Here is a 17,103-nt window from a genome sequence, read left to right on the forward strand (position 1 = left end):
AGACGTTTTAGGAGAAGGGGAAAAATAAACAACACAAAACAACCTTTACAGGTGGAAGCCTCAAAGTGAGTATTCAAGAAAATGTCCAAAAAAACAGGACGACACTCATTAAAGAGGTATTGTAGAGAAAATAAATAAGCCACAAAGGCAACTCCTAAAAACAGAGTTTATATTGCAAACATAAAACAATAAACCTCCACCAAGGGAGTTTATGTGCAAAGGGCAGTTCCAAAAGAACAAAAGAAAACACTACCATAAAGGACTCAGCCTTTATAAAATAAAGTGTAAACTAAGCCAGTAGACGAAAACGAGTATAGCTACAAAAGAAGGCTAAATGCTGAATAGGGCAGCACTACACTTAAATATAAGAAGCCTGACCAAAAGCATAGCCAGCACAAGGAAAATGAAAAAGCAGTTAACACTGCAATCTCCAAACTTAAATAGACTCCACATGGCCATAGGCACAGCTGCACTGCATCAGGTGCAATCAAGCCCACACACCTGCCGACCCATGAGGCAATTAACCACAGGGAACAGGGATTGACAGCTATCCCTCACAGAGAGGTGAAATAAAGCAAAAATAGACAGCTGTCCCTCACAGAAAAGTGAAATAAGGCAAAAACCATGACAGGACCCCCCCTCTAGGGGGCGGCTCCAGATGGACCCTCTGAGACACGTCTCCGAAACTCCCAAACAAGCTCAGGGTCCAAGATGTCCCTGGCCGGAACCCACGTGCGCTCCTCTGGCCCATAACCCTGCCAGTCCACCAGGTACTGTATACCCCTACCAACCCGCCTACTGGACAGGATACGGCGTACAGTATACACAGGTTGGCCATCAACGAATCGAGGGGGAGGTGGAGGTCTCTCTGCAGGAACCAACCTGCTCCTCCGAACCGGCTTAAGGCGGGATACGTGAAATGTATGGTGTACCCTCATCGACGAGGGTAACCGAAGACGCATCGTGACTGGGTTTATCTTGCGAACAATAGTGAAAGGGCCCACAAAACGTGGGAGCGAGTTTGCGCGACTCCACCCGTAATGATAGGTTGCGTGTGGAAAGCCACACCTGTTGGCCCACACGGTAGGAAGGCGCAGGGCGACGCAAGAGCCGAACGCACCCTCTTCCATGTCGCCCGAGACCGACGGATAAACACCTCGGCAGATGGCACCCCCACGTCCCTCTCCTGTTCAGGAAACAGTGGAGGCTGATACCCAAACTGAACCTCAAATGGGGAGAGACCAGTGGATGCATTGCACAATGAATTATGTGCATATTCTGCCCATGCCAGTTGGTGACTCCAAGTGGTCGGATTGGAGGAGGCCAAGCAGCGAAGCGTACTCTCCATAGACTGGTTGGTGCGCTCTGTTTGCCCATTGCTCTCCGGGTGGAACCCTGATGACAGGCTAACCGTCGCACCCACTATAGCACAGAATGCCTTCCAAAACCGAGCAGTAAACTGGGGTCCACGGTCCGACACCACGTCCTGGCAGATGCCATGAATTCGGAAGACATGGTCAACCACCAGTTGAGCGGTCTCCTGAGCAGATGGCAGCTTGACCAGTGGAATGAAGTGAGCTGCTTTGGAGAACCTATCCACCACCACCATGATGACGCTGTGACCATCAGAAGGAGGCAGACCAGTCACAAAATCCATGGCGATGTGGTTCCACGGACGACTAGGAATGGGCAAAGGATGAAGCAGCCCTGGTGGTGACTGTTGAGAAACTTTGTTCCGTGCACAAACGGGGCAGGCTGCCACAAATTCCCGAATGTCCTTCATCATACCAGGCCACCAGAACCTTCTGGCCAATAAGTCACAAGTTCTGTGCACTCCGGGATGTCCCGTCAGCCGAGAGGAGTGGCCCCACTTCAACACCGAGAACGAATGCCGTTTGGTACAAATAACCGACCCGGGGGCACCCCACCCGGATCTGGTTCCAAACGTTGTGCCCTCCGCACAGCAGAGTCAATGCTCCATGTCACAGGAGCTAGGATCTGTCCTGCAGGAACAATGGGCTCAGGAGGACGGTCGTGCTCTGACCCATCATATAACCGGGAAAGAGCATCCGGCTTGATATTTTTAGACCCGGGACGGTACGTCAGGAGGAAATTAAACAGAGAGAAAAACAGTGACCAGCGAGCCTGTCGCGAGTTTCTCCTCTGAGCACCCTGGATATATTCCAAATGTGTATGGTCTGTCCAGACTGTGAATGGGTGTTCAGCTCCCTCTAGCGGCTAGAGTCTAGCCAATGGCGCCACTCCTCCAATGCCAACTTGACCGCCAACAGCTCTCTGTCCCCAACATCATAGTTTCTTTCAGCCGGCGAGAGCCCATGTGAATAGTACGCACATGGGTGTACCTTACCGTCGGACAATGAGCGTTGAGACAGAATAGCTCCGACTCCAAGCTCAGAAGCATCCACCTCGACAATAAATGGCAGGGATGGGTTAGGAGTAATGAGGATAGGCTCAGAACTGAACCTTCTCCTAAGCTCAATGAACGCTGCCTCAGCCTTGGGAGTCCACTGGAAATGGGAAGGTGCTGTCTTCCTGGTGAGTGCAGTGATAGGTGCTACCACTGAACTGAAATTACGAATAAAACGACGGTAGAAGTTTGCAAATCCTAGGAATCGTTGCACCTGCTTGACCGAGACGGGTGTAGGCCAGTCTGTCACTGCTGACACCTTCTTGGGGTCCATTTGAATCCTCCCCTCAGATACAATGAATCCCAGAAAGGACACAGAGCGGACATGAAAGGCACACTTCTCAGCCTTCACAAACAACCGTGCAACCAAAAGGCACCTCAAGACCTGCCTGACATGTTTGACATGGTCAGAAATGGACTTATCAGAATGTCATCTAAGTAGACGAAAACAAACTTTTTCAACATCTCCCTGAGCACGTCATTGATTAACGCCTGAAAAACTGAAGGGGCATTAGTAAGACCAAATGGCATCACCAGGTATTCGTAGTGACCATTATGAGTGTTGAACGCGGTCTTCCACTCATCCCCTTGGCGTATGTGCACCAGATTGTAGGCATTGCGGAGATCAAGTTTGGTAAAAATGGATGCCCCCTGGAAGCCTTCGAACGCCGAGTTCATCAGGGGAAGGGGATACCGTTTTTTTTACTGTAATGCTGTTCAGACCTCTGTAGTCGATGCAGGGTCTCAGTCCTCCATCCTTTTTTCCCACAAAAAAAAATCCAGCACCCGCATGTGAAGTGGAAGGTCTAATAAAACCGGTAGCCACAGCCTCCTTGATGTAGGTGTTCATAGCTGTGCTTTCGGGGACCGACAACAAGTACAAGGAACCACAAGGGGGAATAGAGCCCGGCTGCAATTCGATGGCGCAATCATAAGGTCGGTGCGGTGGCAGGATGGTGACCCTTTGTTTGCTAAACACCTCACTGAGGTTAGCATAGACAGTGGGAACTCCCTCTGGTAACGGGTGTGACTCCACGCTCATGATGTTGGTGCTCTCCATGAGGGGGTCAGCTGTACAAGTAAGCGAGGAGAAGTCCTCACACAGAGCCTCTAAACTGTCTAAACTGTCCTCCGCCAGAACCTCCTCACCGAGGGAGTCCCAATCAAACTGTGGATCCCGTTCCAAACTCCCATCCTGATCGACAGATGGCTGGGAGTGCAATGGTTGAGAGAGTGGGCTCTGGAAACCAAGACCGCCCACTGCTTCAACAGGATCACAACCGCTCTCACTAAACTGATCATAACTCATGGGTGACGGAGGAATTTGGAAACAACGGTGACGGCATTGGGAGCCCCACTGCATGACAGTGTCCCTCTCCTCACCCCAATTTATCTGTGGCTTGTGTTTACTAAGCCAAGAATGACCCAGCACAATGGGATACGTGGGGGAATCCACCAAAAAGAATCGAATGCGCTCAGAATGGTTCCCATAAGCAACCCGCATAGATAAATAATTGGTTCTTTTGGTGACACTGCCTCTACCCAATGGCCGTCCATCAAGCGCTGTGACACTACAGGGCTTATGGAGGGAATGTACAGGTATTTTAGAGTCCTCAGCCCATCTAGAATCGATTAAACTGTCCACTGCCCCTGAGTCTAAAAAGGCGTCAACCTTAACAGACTGCCTATTCCAGCCTAAAACCACAGGCAAAAAGGTTCAAAAGGGGGTGATGTGATGTCTCACTAGTGTCTCTCTGCCCACTAGCAAGACTGACCGTTTCCCTTCAGTTTCGGACACTCCACCCTCATGTGACCTTTTCTCCTGCAGTACCGGCACCAGTCCACATGAGAACCAGTCTGCCTGGAGTCACGCACAGAAGTGCTGTCCACCTGTATAGGTTCAGACGAGCTGGCCACTGAAGGTTGTGGAGGAAAGGACGAAACCTCCTCCAGCGGGACACGAAAACGTTGGCCCCGCCTCTCACGCTCACGGTCTCTGATCCGGTTATCAACGCGTATGGCGGTAGTGACCAGTGTGTCAAAATTGTCTGGAGATCCCACAACCGCCAAAGCATCTTTAACCTGATTAGATAACGCGTTGGTGAACAAAGTGATGAGTGGTCCCTCAGGCCAGCCTGTAGCCCCAGCCAGTGTCCTGAAAACGATGGAAAACTCCGCTACACTACTGGCGCCCTGGCGCATGCGCGTCAGCTTCATGGCGACCTCTTTATCGTAGAGTTCATGATCAAAAACGATCTCCATCTCATTCATGAGTCCCTGTGAGTCGTTTAAAACTGGAGCCTGAGCCCGTATGAGTGGAACAGCCCAATCGAGGGCAGGTCCCTCCAACAGGGATAGAATTAGAGCAACACGTGAATCCTCAGACTGAAAACGAGAAGGCTGGGCTCTGTACACTATTTGGCATTGTGCCAGAAAACCACGGCATTTACCTGACTCCCCGCTAAAGCGCGAGGGGAGCTGAACTTTAGCCTCACGAGGAAATGGCTGGGGTACTGTGTGTTGTGCTTGAGGGACGTTAGGAGATATTTGGGAAGATACTTGTGCATTGGCTATGCTGTCAGCCAGATTACGCATGGAACTTTCCATCTTGCACAACCCTTCATACATCTCCCCACGCTGTATCACCATGAGCGCTTGTTGCTCTTGTAATTGTTTGATAGCTTCTATATGTGAAAGTAATTCTTGATGCTGTGCAGCAAGTGCACGTTTGAGATCAGTATTATCCGCTGACCCATTCATGGCTTTTTCATTCTGTTTCATTCTGTGAGGGCTGTGGGTGTGTGTGTGTGTCATGAGCAGATAATAGGGATTCTTAAAGTTATACGTAAAACGGATAACCACTAACTGCTTACGCAGACGTTTTAGGAGAAGGGGAAAAATAAACAACACAAAACAACCTTTACAGGTGGAAGCCTCAAAGTGAGTATTCAAGAAAATAAGTAATGTCCAAAAAAACAGGACGACACTCATTAACACTTTGAGTGCCACGCCGGGTTTTCCTTTTTACCCCCTTGATGCCACCATCCACTTCAATGTTAACGTTAATATCGCCTAATCTATGTTTTAAATTATGGCTATGTGTCTAATCTGCCCGTCGCTTATCAAAGACTATTTTCCAGTCAGTGCTGTCAAGGCAGATTGGTTTTTTATCGCTTCATTTCTGTTTTAGAGCATTTAGAAAAGCACCCGTTTTGAGATAAAAAAAACAGTTCATTCTGTGAAAATCGTCTTTTACTGGAATATTCCACAACGTTGATATTCGTCAGCCTATTTATGAATCGTTTTCAAATAAACGCTAGATGATCAATATTATACGTGCACGCAAGCACATTCGGGCCGCGCACGGATAATCGCCGCGTTGATTTCCTCTTGGACTTTTACAGTGAAACCGAAAGAGCCCATTTCACAAAACAGCTTATAACTTCATCAAAATTTGTCTGATTATCCTAACACTGATAACATAGATTCCTTACCTGACATCAGATGGTATCCAACTGGTATATTCCAATTCCTGATCACCATTCGAAAAGATCGATAAGTGTACAGTGCAGTACATGATTCCACGGGTCTCAGAGGCTCCAGAATGAACTGTGATAACCCCGGCTGGATCAATGGACTGGAAAATGTGGAGTACCGGATTTTTTCCCCCATCCATTTTCATTGAGTCCATGAGTGAGTGGCTTTCAACCACATATTAATAAACCCGAGATATCTCGTGTGTGGCAGTTAAAGTGTTAAAGAGGTATTGTAGAGAAAATAAATAAGCCACAAAGGCAACTCCTAAAAACAGAGTTTATATTGCAAACATAAAACAATAAACCTCCACCAAGGGAGTTTATGTGCAAAGGGCAGTTCCAAAAGAACAAAAGAAAACACTACCATAAAGGACTCAGCCTTTATAAAATAAAGTGTAAACTAAGCCAGTAGACGAAAACGAGTATAGCTACAAAAGAAGGCTAAATGCTGAATAGGGCAGCACTACACTTAAATATAAGAAGCCTGACCAAAAGCATAGCCAGCACAAGGAAAATGAAAAAGCAGTTGACACTGCAATCTCCAAACTTAAATAGACTCCACATGGCCATAGGCACAGCTGCACTGCATCAGGTACAATCAAGCCCACACACCTGCCGACCCATGAGGCAATTAACCACAGGGAACAGGGATTGACAGCTATCCCTCACAGAGAGGTGAAATAAAGCAAAAATAGACAGCTGTCCCTCACAGAAAGGTGAAATAAGGCAAAAACCATGACATTCTTAGTGCGAACACACATGCCATTTTCGGCCATGTGTTTGGTAATTGCTATCAAGCGATCCTTACCTATTATTTGGAGAGAAGAGGGGAGGGGGAGACAGAGAGAGATAGTTAGATCATCATCATCTTCATCACAAGTACCTGTACCACACCCAGTCTACATGATTGTGAATGAAGAATGAAGAAACCTGAAAGAATACTGTCTCAATAGAACATGTAAACAATGTGCCTAATTTGATACATTTTAGTTGAATTGTGGGACAAATTAAAAGACACAAATAGTGTATTGATCCAAAAAGGTTTTTGGTCTATAAATACTATCTGCTCTACTATAATGTACTATATTATAGTATACTGTACTATACTATATTGTACTATACTCTAATGTAATAATAATAATAATAATAATAATAATAATAATAATAATAATAATAATAATAATAATAATAATAAACTGTATTTGTATAGCACCTTTCATACAGAAACTGCAGCTCAAAGACATACAATCACAGTTTTTCACATTAGGATCTAACATCCCAACAGGCCACCTTGTTTATGGTTTGATTCAGTTTTAAATAGACAATAATAAAGGCACTTACCCGTGGATGAAGAGGAAAGTTTCACGGCAGATTTGTACAGCGCCAAAGAAGTAGTGCGTGTTGGCACGTTGTCTTTTTTTTGGAAATCGATTTATTTCCAATAGTCCATTCAGACTTTCGACCAAAAGCCTGGAGCTGAGCCATAATAACCAGGTCTTTATGGTCCTCTTCTAGTGCCGCTATCTCAAAACGCCTTGTGTAAATTTCATCAATTTTGTGATACACGAGCGCCGGTGAACAAACATGTCATTTTCTTTATCACTCTGGACGCATTTACAAGTGAATCGCAAAAGTCTTTCCATTTCGTGTTCGTGGCTCGCGTCAGATTCAACTCCCACAAAGCTCATTATGTGTTCTACCTCGTCTGCAAATCCGTTAGGTGCGTCACCATCATCTGGCTCTTCAGCGTTGCTGTCAGTGACAGTGATTATAGCCCGAAGAACTTCGTCTTCGTTGTCTTCTTCTTCTGAACCAGAATCTGATTTTTTTTCTGGATCTGTTTTATCCGGCAACATGAAATCCGTGATGAATGTTCCCAGTGCGCGTTCGTCTTCAGCACAGTGTCCACCGAAGTGAGCAAACCGGTTTAACGCCTCAGCAACGGCTCTCGCTGTAGTCTCCATGGTGACTATCAGCAGAGCACTGTCTGCACGCTGTTTAATACCCATCAATGGCAATCAACTTAATGACGTCACAGCCGTGGCTGTCTGACCAATAAGCATTTAGATGTACATACATGTAGTGTGGTAGTGAAAGTTACAACAACAACAACTTAATTTTATATAGCGCCTTTCAAGGGACCCTGAGTGGACAGACACAATACTTATTATTGATTGAATTGATTGAGAACTTTATTAACAGATTGCAGAATGGGTACAATACAGTACAGCTCAATACACACAATTGTTAAGAGGATGCAGACCAGAGAAAGACTTTCGTCTTGTTTACATCAGGGTCCCCCATTTTCAATTAATCAGGATGGATGGTGGATGGTGTGTGTGTGTCGCTATTTATATAAGTTATATAAATAGCGACACACACACACCATGGCTGCCTGACCAATAAGCATTTAGATGTAAAAACATAGCCACAAAAGTCATGGTAGACCTTGTGTGGTATAGTGAAACGGTATAGTGAAAACAACAACAACCATCCATCCCCCTCTCTCGCTCTGAATGAAAAGGAATGCATTGGGAATCACTCCACGTCCTGACCTGATAATGATAGTTACATACAGTAAGTTGTTTGTTATTTTCTTTGAGTTTCCCTATTGAATGAATTTACTTCTTATGCCATTAGGTTGCAATAAATTCACTCGAACGAAATTCGTTCGCTCATAAAATTCGTGACATTCTAAATGTGTTTTATGGTTGTTTAATTTAATGACACCCGCGTCCCGACTCGCGTTTTTTGATGACGGTCTTTTAAAAAAAAATCTTTTTTATATAGACGTTTGTGTTTGTGCGTTTGTCACAAGTTACGTTGCTATAACTTATAACATTAAGATAAAACAGTGTATTAACATTGTTCTTCTCTCTGCTAAGAAAGGAGAGCGTGTGTCCGTGTGTGTTTCAACACCTCGTTAAGTACCTGTGAAGCATACGCGGACAGACCACACCCAGCATAAAATGCCGTCGGCTGTAGTCTTTCCACAGTATTGAGAGACAATACTTGTCGAACTATCTAACAATAATTAACTCATTTACAAGTTGTATTTAAGTTTGCAAATAAGGGCAAATAAGGGAACACATTAATGACATTTCAAAGCAGAAAAAAAAAGATTTCGATTTTTTTCGATTTTCTGAAGTGGAAGAAATGTTTTCGTTTCCTGACACTTGTATCTACCCGGATTACGTCGGGTTTGGTCACGTCGAGTCACAATTATACTATCGATAATCTAGCGTTTATTTGAAAACGATTCATAAATAGGCCGAAAAATGACTACGTGTTTGTGTATTACAGTAAAGCGCGATTCCTGCAGAATCTTTTTTTTTTCTGAAAGTTTAAAAAAACTAGCGTTTTTCAAAATGGTATAAAACGGATATTAACTGATTAAAAAACAATCCGTTTTGACAATGTTGACTGCAAACAAGTCATTGATAAGCGACGATCGCATTAGACACATAGCCATAATTTAAGATATAGTTTATGCGTTCACAAATGCGAGTGCTCTGTCATTGAATAGAGCGTCGGCACTCAACGGGGTAAATAGGACACGGAGGCCGGCATTCAAAGTGTTAATATCCTCTATATTGTATTGGTATTGTGAGTTCTGCTGAAGGCTGAAGGCGTTACGGCACAAAGGAAGTCTTTCTACACAAAACTTGCTTTATCAACAGAAACAACTCCAGGTTCATGGTTAGCAAGGGGCTGTTCACCCTCTCCTCTCATTACCAGAATACTGCAATCTTCAGACTGTTAGCAGATTCAAGGTGTATTATTACGATTAGTATCCCTGTACCCAAAAAATCCAAGCCTGCTTGCCTCAATGACTACCGCCCTGTAGCTCTCACCTCCATAGCCATGAAGTGCTTTGAGAAGCTAGTAAAGGGCTACATCTGCTCCTCCCTCCCCATCAACATGGACCCCCTGCAATTTGCATACCGCCCCAACAGGTCCACGGAGGACGCCATAGCCCATGTGCTGCACACAGCAGCATCACACCTGGACAAGAGGCAGGGGAACTATGTGAGAATGCTATTCATCGACTACAGCTCGGCATTCAATACCATAGTCCCCTCCATACTCATAGCCAAGCTCAGGGACCTGGGCTTGAACTATGACCTCTGCCAGTGGGTCTTGGACTTCCTGACTGGCAGACCCCAGGTGGTGAGAGCAGGCAACTGCACCTCCTCATCCATCACCCTCAACATAGGGGCCCCCCAGGGCTGTGTTCTGAGTCCCCTCCTCTACTCCCTGTACACACACGACTGTGTGGCTCAGCGAAGTAGCAATACAATCATCAAATTTGCTGACGACACAGTGGTGGTGGGCCTGATCTCTGCCAACGACGAGAGGGCCTACCTGGAAGAGGTCAAGGTCCTGGCGGGATGGTGCCAGGAAAACAGCCTCTCCCTGAACGTCAGCAAAACAAAGGAGATGATTGTGGACTTCAGGAGGTCGGGGGTCAAGGACTACAGCCCCCTCAGCATCGACGGGGCACCGGTTGAGAGAGTCAACAGCTTTAAGTACCTCGGAGCCTACATATCCGAGGACTTGACATGGACCACACACATTGACAGTGTTGTGAAGAAGGCACGACAACGCCTCTACTTCCTCAGGCGCCTAAGGAAGTTCCAAGTCAGTCAGAAGATCCTTAATCAAATCAAATCAAATCAAATTTATTTATAGGGCCCGACAACACACGTTAATGTCCCCATGGGCCGTACAGATCTTCTTTAAACAAGTCAAGAAGAAAACATAACAATAAGTCAAGAACAGAACAAGAACACCATAAGGTGCAAACATTTTTAGATGAATACAAATAAATGAAAGAATGCAAGCACTCCCAGACATACCCCACGCGAAGGTAAGGAAAAACTCACTAAAACCTAACAATAGGGAAAAAAGCTCCACAGGCAGTGTGGAGGAACTTCTACTCATGTACAATAAAGAGCATCTTGACTGGCAACATCACCTCCTGGTTTGGGAATAGCACTGCACAAGACCGAAGCAGACTACAAAGAGTGACACGTTCAGCTGAACGCACAATTGGAGGGGGGCTCCCCACCCTCCAGAACATTTACAACAAGCGTTGCAAGGGCAAGGCTAAGAGAATCATTAAAGACTCCAGTCACCCGAACAACTGCCTCTTTGAACTGCTGCGGTCAGGCAAGCGATACCGGAGTCTCAAGGCGAGCACAGAAAGACTCAGAAGAAGCTTCTATCCCCAGGCCATCAGGCTGCTAAACGAACAATGAACACTACACAACAACAACCACCAAACGCACATAGCACACACATCCACACGCACACACTCACTTTAAACAAACACACTGTAGCACCCACTCCACACACTTTATAGCACACACCCACTTTAAACAAACACACTGTAGCACCCACTCCCCACACTTTATATTTATTGATGAAGGATTGCACTACAACTCGTACACCTTACTGTAAATTGTACCTAAATTGTACCTCATCTTATTTCTGCTTTGCACTATATAGTACTGTACATTAGTACACTGCATAGTATTGTATGGTGTACCATTGTATGGTAATACAATGGTGTACCATTGTATGGTAACTCAGTTACGTCTATTCTGCATCGAACATTGTACATATGTCTATACCGAACACTGTGACCTCATTTTCTTCTTCTAAATTACATGCTATACTATGTTATTTGATACTATCTTGTCTAGCACAGTCTCTGGAGCGTAACAGTAAGAAGCATTTTGTATGAAAGTATTCTGTACTTCTGTATGACAACTATTAAAGAAACTTGAAACTTGCGGTAAAAGTAGGCATTGATTACATACAGAAAAATAGACTTTTCCACAGAGTGAGAAACACGCCAGCGTCCTCTCAACATCCGGGGCATAGTGTTGCAGCAAACGTTAGATAGCGTTAGCTATCGATGCTAATGGTAGTAATTTACTGTATGTAGCTTATGCACCGTTAGCTAGCGTTAGCTATCGATGCTAATGATAGTCATTTATGTAGCTTATGCAACGTTAGCTAGCGTTAGCTATCGATGCTAATGGTAGTAATTTATGTAGCTTCCTGTTAAGCTGTAGCCCTATTTTCAGAAATCTCACCTAAAGGTACATGCCTAAGTAAATGGAAGATTACTCCACTTCTACAAGGTCAATTTGCATGTTCTTGGTATGTAGGAACATCTAGGGACCTGGGGGTATGTATTTCCAGTGTCAAAAATATTGTGTCTGTTACTAGGCTTGAGTAAATTGTAATGAAAAAAGGGAGAATATAAATTATGATTTATTTTTGCATCTGTGTCGGTGAATAACACCATGTTACAATTGTGAGCAAACCGAGCTCGCTCACTGAGCTCATTCAGCACCTTCTTGAGATCAAGTGTAAAAAAAATCTAAGCAAATGAATAAAAGGAAGATGATTAAACAGAAGGATTTGTAGATACAGTAATAAATGATAATCCATTTTAATTATAAATTCATATTTTACCTTGAACTTGACCGTGACCTTATTATGGCCAAATCATACATCTATGATAGGGAAAAGGCTCCTCTTTCCAATGGCAGGGTTAAATCTGGATTTAGTCATTTCCTCACGGTTTTACGATAAGAGATATAATTAGCATTTTTTCGATACATTCTTATTTTCGGTAAATCTTACAAAACATCGGTAAAAAAATATACACTTTGACTGCTGTTTTGATAGGGTTATGGTCTTTACTCTTGGCTAAAAAATTTAATTAAATAAAAACAAACCTCTTAACATCCAAGGGCCCACATGTGGGCCCACATGAGGACGATTCGCGACGCGCCACTTTGCTGATTTCTAGCGGCTCGGGTGTATAATATATAGATCGAATTATAGCCCTATTTGTTGCCTGTCAATTGTTTCAGGTGACAAAATCCGTTCAGCGGTTCTCGAGTTATACATGCCGAAAATCTTTGGACAGGGTTGTAGCCAATGAGTGTGGCTTTCCAATGATACCCATGATATGATAATTGGGGATCTAATACGGTCTCTATTGATCAATTTATGATAAAGAAAAGCAGGGTCCCCCAATTGGGAGACCTACAGGCTTAACAGGTTATGCAACATTAGCTAGCGTTAGCTATCGATGCTAATGGTAGTCATAATTTATGTAGTTTATGCAACGTTAGCTAGCGTTAGCTATCAATACTAATGGTAGTCATTTTATGTAGCTTATGTAACGTTAGCTGAAGTAGTAGCCTATTGGTAATCAGTGGTATCACTCGTTGCACCCTGTGCACTTTCAGTTCTCTATGCACACCGCCTCATGTGAGGGCAAAAAAAGGCGTCTAATCTGATCACAGCCTAAAGGTAATGATATGAGTCATCTTTAATCCTTCAATACAAAACACAACAAGCAGGGATGCTTTAGAAGCTCTAAATGTGTGTGTGGGTGGGTGGTGTGTGTGTTACCTGGATTAGCAGACTGTGCGAGGACAGGTCTTGGTGTGTGTATGTGTGTGTTACCAGGATTAGCAGGCAGTGTGAGGACAGGTCTTCGTGTGTGTATGTGTGTGTTACCAGGATTAGCCGGCAGTGTGAGGACAGGTCTTCGTGTGTGTATGTGTGTGTTACCAGGATTAGTCACATAGATACTATTGTGAGGAAAAGTAATCTTACTGTTTCTGTTAGAAAGAAGCGTGTACTTCAACACATTTTTACCAATAATGGTTTATGCAGATGTTGTTTATCAGGTTGCATCCAAAACGAATCTCATTCCTCATTCCATTAATACAGTTTACAACAAACTATGCAGATTTGTTCTTGGATGCCCTTTTACAACTCATCATTGTCTCTGAATTTGCCCTCTCCCACTGTAAGAAGACAGCACCACTGGTTACAATTTATTTTTAAATGTATTAATTTTAATTATCCGCAATATCTAAAACAGTACTTGGCTCCATATTCTTCCAATTATGATTTAAGGCATTCTAGACAACTGTATTTTATTGTACCTACACTTTCAACACTCTCAAAAGCAACAGCCAAGAAAGCCTTTTTGTTCAAAGCTCCTTCTGATTGGAATAACCTTTTAATTCATCTTTTAATTTATTTTAAATTGCGCTGTCTTCTTATTATGAGAGTACATGTACATGTTTATAGTTTATCATTCATAAATAATGACTAACGATTAACTAATGAATAACTTTGTATTTCTGTATATATATTTTAAATTGAACAGTTAACCTTTATAATCACTATATCATTATATTCACTCTAAATATACTCTAAATATATATACACTCTAAAAATATCATGACTTTTATGACATTCAATCATGACTGATCTTTCCGAATTAAGGATCCATTCCTCGTGTGTGTGTGTATGTGTGTGTTACCAGGATTAGCAGGCAGTGTGCGGACAGGTCTTGGTGTGTTTGTGTGTGTGTGTGTGTGTTATCAGGATTAGCAGGCAGCGTGCGGACAGGTCTTGGTGTGTGTGTGTGTGTGTGTGTGTGTGTGTGTATGTGTGTGTTACCAGGATTAGCAGGCAGTGTGCGGACAGGTCTTGGTGTGTGTGTGTGTGTATGTGTGTGTTACCAGGATTAGCAGGCAGTGTGCGGACAGGTCTTGGTGTGTGTATGTGTGTATGTGTGTGTTACCAGAATTAGCAGGCAGTGTGCAGACAGGTCTTGGTGTGTGTGTGTGTGTATTTGTGTGTTACCAGAATTAGCAGGCAGTGTGCGGACAGGTCTTGGTGTGTGTGTGTGTGTGTGTTACCAGGATTAGCAGGCAGTGTGCGGACAGGTCTAGGTGTGTGTGTATGTGTGTGTTACCAGGATTAGCAGGCAGCGTGCGGACATGTCTAGGTGTGTGTGTGTGTATGTGTGTGTTACCAGGATTAGTAGGCAGCGTGCGGACAGGTCTTGGTGTGCAGGGATGGTGGAGAAGACAGAGAGGACGAGACAACCGAAGACCAGGATGAAGCTGTGGAGCAGAAACACACACACACACGCACGCACACACACACACACACACACACACACACACACACACACACACACACACACACACACACACACACACACACACACACACACACACACACACACACACACACACACACACACACACACACACGCACGCACACACACACACACACACACACACACACACACACACACACAAATTAGTTAAATTAATCAGAATCAGGATACATTCTTTTAATATGTGTTTTTTAATAAAGTGTAATAAATAGAATACTTGCAGGGTTTGAGATAATATATTTGCTGTACAGGATATACCATGTACAGTATGTACAGTGTACCACACAACATGAATGAATGAATGTTGAAGAGAGTATTGAACGAGATGAACTTGTAAACAAGGGTTACAGTATTTAGCCTCTGTATGCGTGTGTGAGGCCACACTACCTATTTAACCCTTTCACTACCACACTATCAAATTGTTAACCCTTTCACTGCAACAATACAGAAGGTTAACCCTTTCACTGCCACACGACAAATGGTTAACCCTTTCACAACCACACTACAGAAGGTTAACCTGTAGTGTGGTAGTAAAAGGTTAACCTTCTGTAGTGAAAGGGTTAGAGCCATACCTACGGTAGCAGTGTAACACACTCGTGTTTCGCATGACAGAGAATTGGGAGATCTTGTGGATTTATTCATATATTTGTTTTCTTTTCAGTAGCGTAATCTATTGGATTACACCAACTCAGTAATGTAATGTGATTACTTTCAACTGATTTTGGCATTACTTTCAACAGAATCCTCTATAGCCATGATGTCTTCGTCAGGTCTGTCCCGGTTAACATATTCTGTGCTTCACTAGTTCAATAGCTGAATTGTTCTCCCTCAATCGTTCTTTCCATTTCATTGCAACAGATATTTAGTTTATCTTATGCTGATGTAGGAACATTTTCTCTTCTGCTGATGTAGGAACATTTCTGGAGTGGTAAAAAAGCAATGGGCTCAGCCCTAGTCAAAACATATTCCTGTGTAATCCAACAAGCAAACAAAACCAAAACAAGACCACTGTAGGGGCACACCTTGTTAAACACTGTGCTTCAGTCAATCAGTCGGTTAGGGACAATGGGTCTCATTTAGGGATGTCCGATATTATCGGCCGACCAATATTATCGGCCGATATCGACAGTAAAATATGATATCGGAAAATATCGGTATCGGTTTAAAAAAAGAAAAAAACAATAACAATATTTGTTATATATATATCCAGTGAAATTATTAGTTACCTGAAATTATTCAGTTTTTTGGGGGGGGGGAAACCCTGCATATATCGGTATCGGTTGATATCGGTTGATATCGGTATCGGAAATTAAGAGTTGGACAATATCGGAATATCGGTATCGGTAAAAAAGCCAATATCGAGCATCCCTACTCTCATTCACCAATATTGCCATTAGATTTCTCTTAGGGCAACCATCTTGGAACCACCTAAGACAAACTCGCCAACAATTACACCCGGATTCACCAATGCGTGGGGAGGCTGTCATAAGTAGGGTTGGGCATCGTTTGGATTTGAACGATTCCGGTTCCGATTCCGATTCTCCATATCGATTCCTGTTCTGAACGATTCTCGATTCCGATTCTTTGAGGTGCAGGTCACAGCTTATTTCGCAGGAGTTTAAAAAAAAAAAAAAAAAAAAAAAAAAAAAATCATACTATTCACATTTTCAGTTGACTTGATACAGTTTAATTTGGTTGCTGTACTGTAACTAGGGTATTAATTAACAAAGTATATAATTTTTTATTTTTTTTAAGAATCAAAATGCATTTGCATACAGACACGCCTCCGGCAGCTCCTTATAGAGCCAGCCAACAGAGCCTTGTGCAAATGAAATCGCAAAAATGATGACATCAAGAGTTAGACACACCTGTCCAGCTCATTATAATGCAACTGACTATGATGGGCCGTGTGGAAATGGTGGCCGATATAGGTAGCGGAAGCGCTTTGTGACCGATCAAAATGTGATTAGATTAATGTATTGTCATCACACAGCTCGTGGCCACCTGCCGCAGTGCGCGTACACACAAAAAAAACACACACGCACGCAGTACTGTATAGTCTACGTGCGTAATGAATTAACGTAGTAGGCTTATATTATTCTAATGACTTGTTTTATTAGGAGATC

General features: G+C 43.5%; 1 protein-coding gene across 1 annotated transcript in view; it reads right to left on the bottom strand.

Annotated features, from left to right (window-relative positions):
• kcnq5a (potassium voltage-gated channel, KQT-like subfamily, member 5a) overlaps positions 1–17,103 on the bottom strand; it is a gene marked incomplete at both ends in the record, with an annotated part of 123,074 nt that overhangs the window by 101,242 nt on the left and 4,729 nt on the right. Inside the window, one exon of the mRNA XM_084321946.1 lies at positions 14,828–14,918. Within this exon, the coding sequence (XP_084178072.1) occupies positions 14,828–14,918 (91 nt within the window). The remainder of the gene's footprint in view (positions 1–14,827; positions 14,919–17,103) is intronic.

This window comes from Notolepis coatsorum (genome assembly GCF_963971535.1).
Source record: "Notolepis coatsorum genome assembly, chromosome: 9".
Lineage (NCBI taxonomy): Eukaryota > Metazoa > Chordata > Actinopteri > Aulopiformes > Paralepididae > Notolepis > Notolepis coatsorum.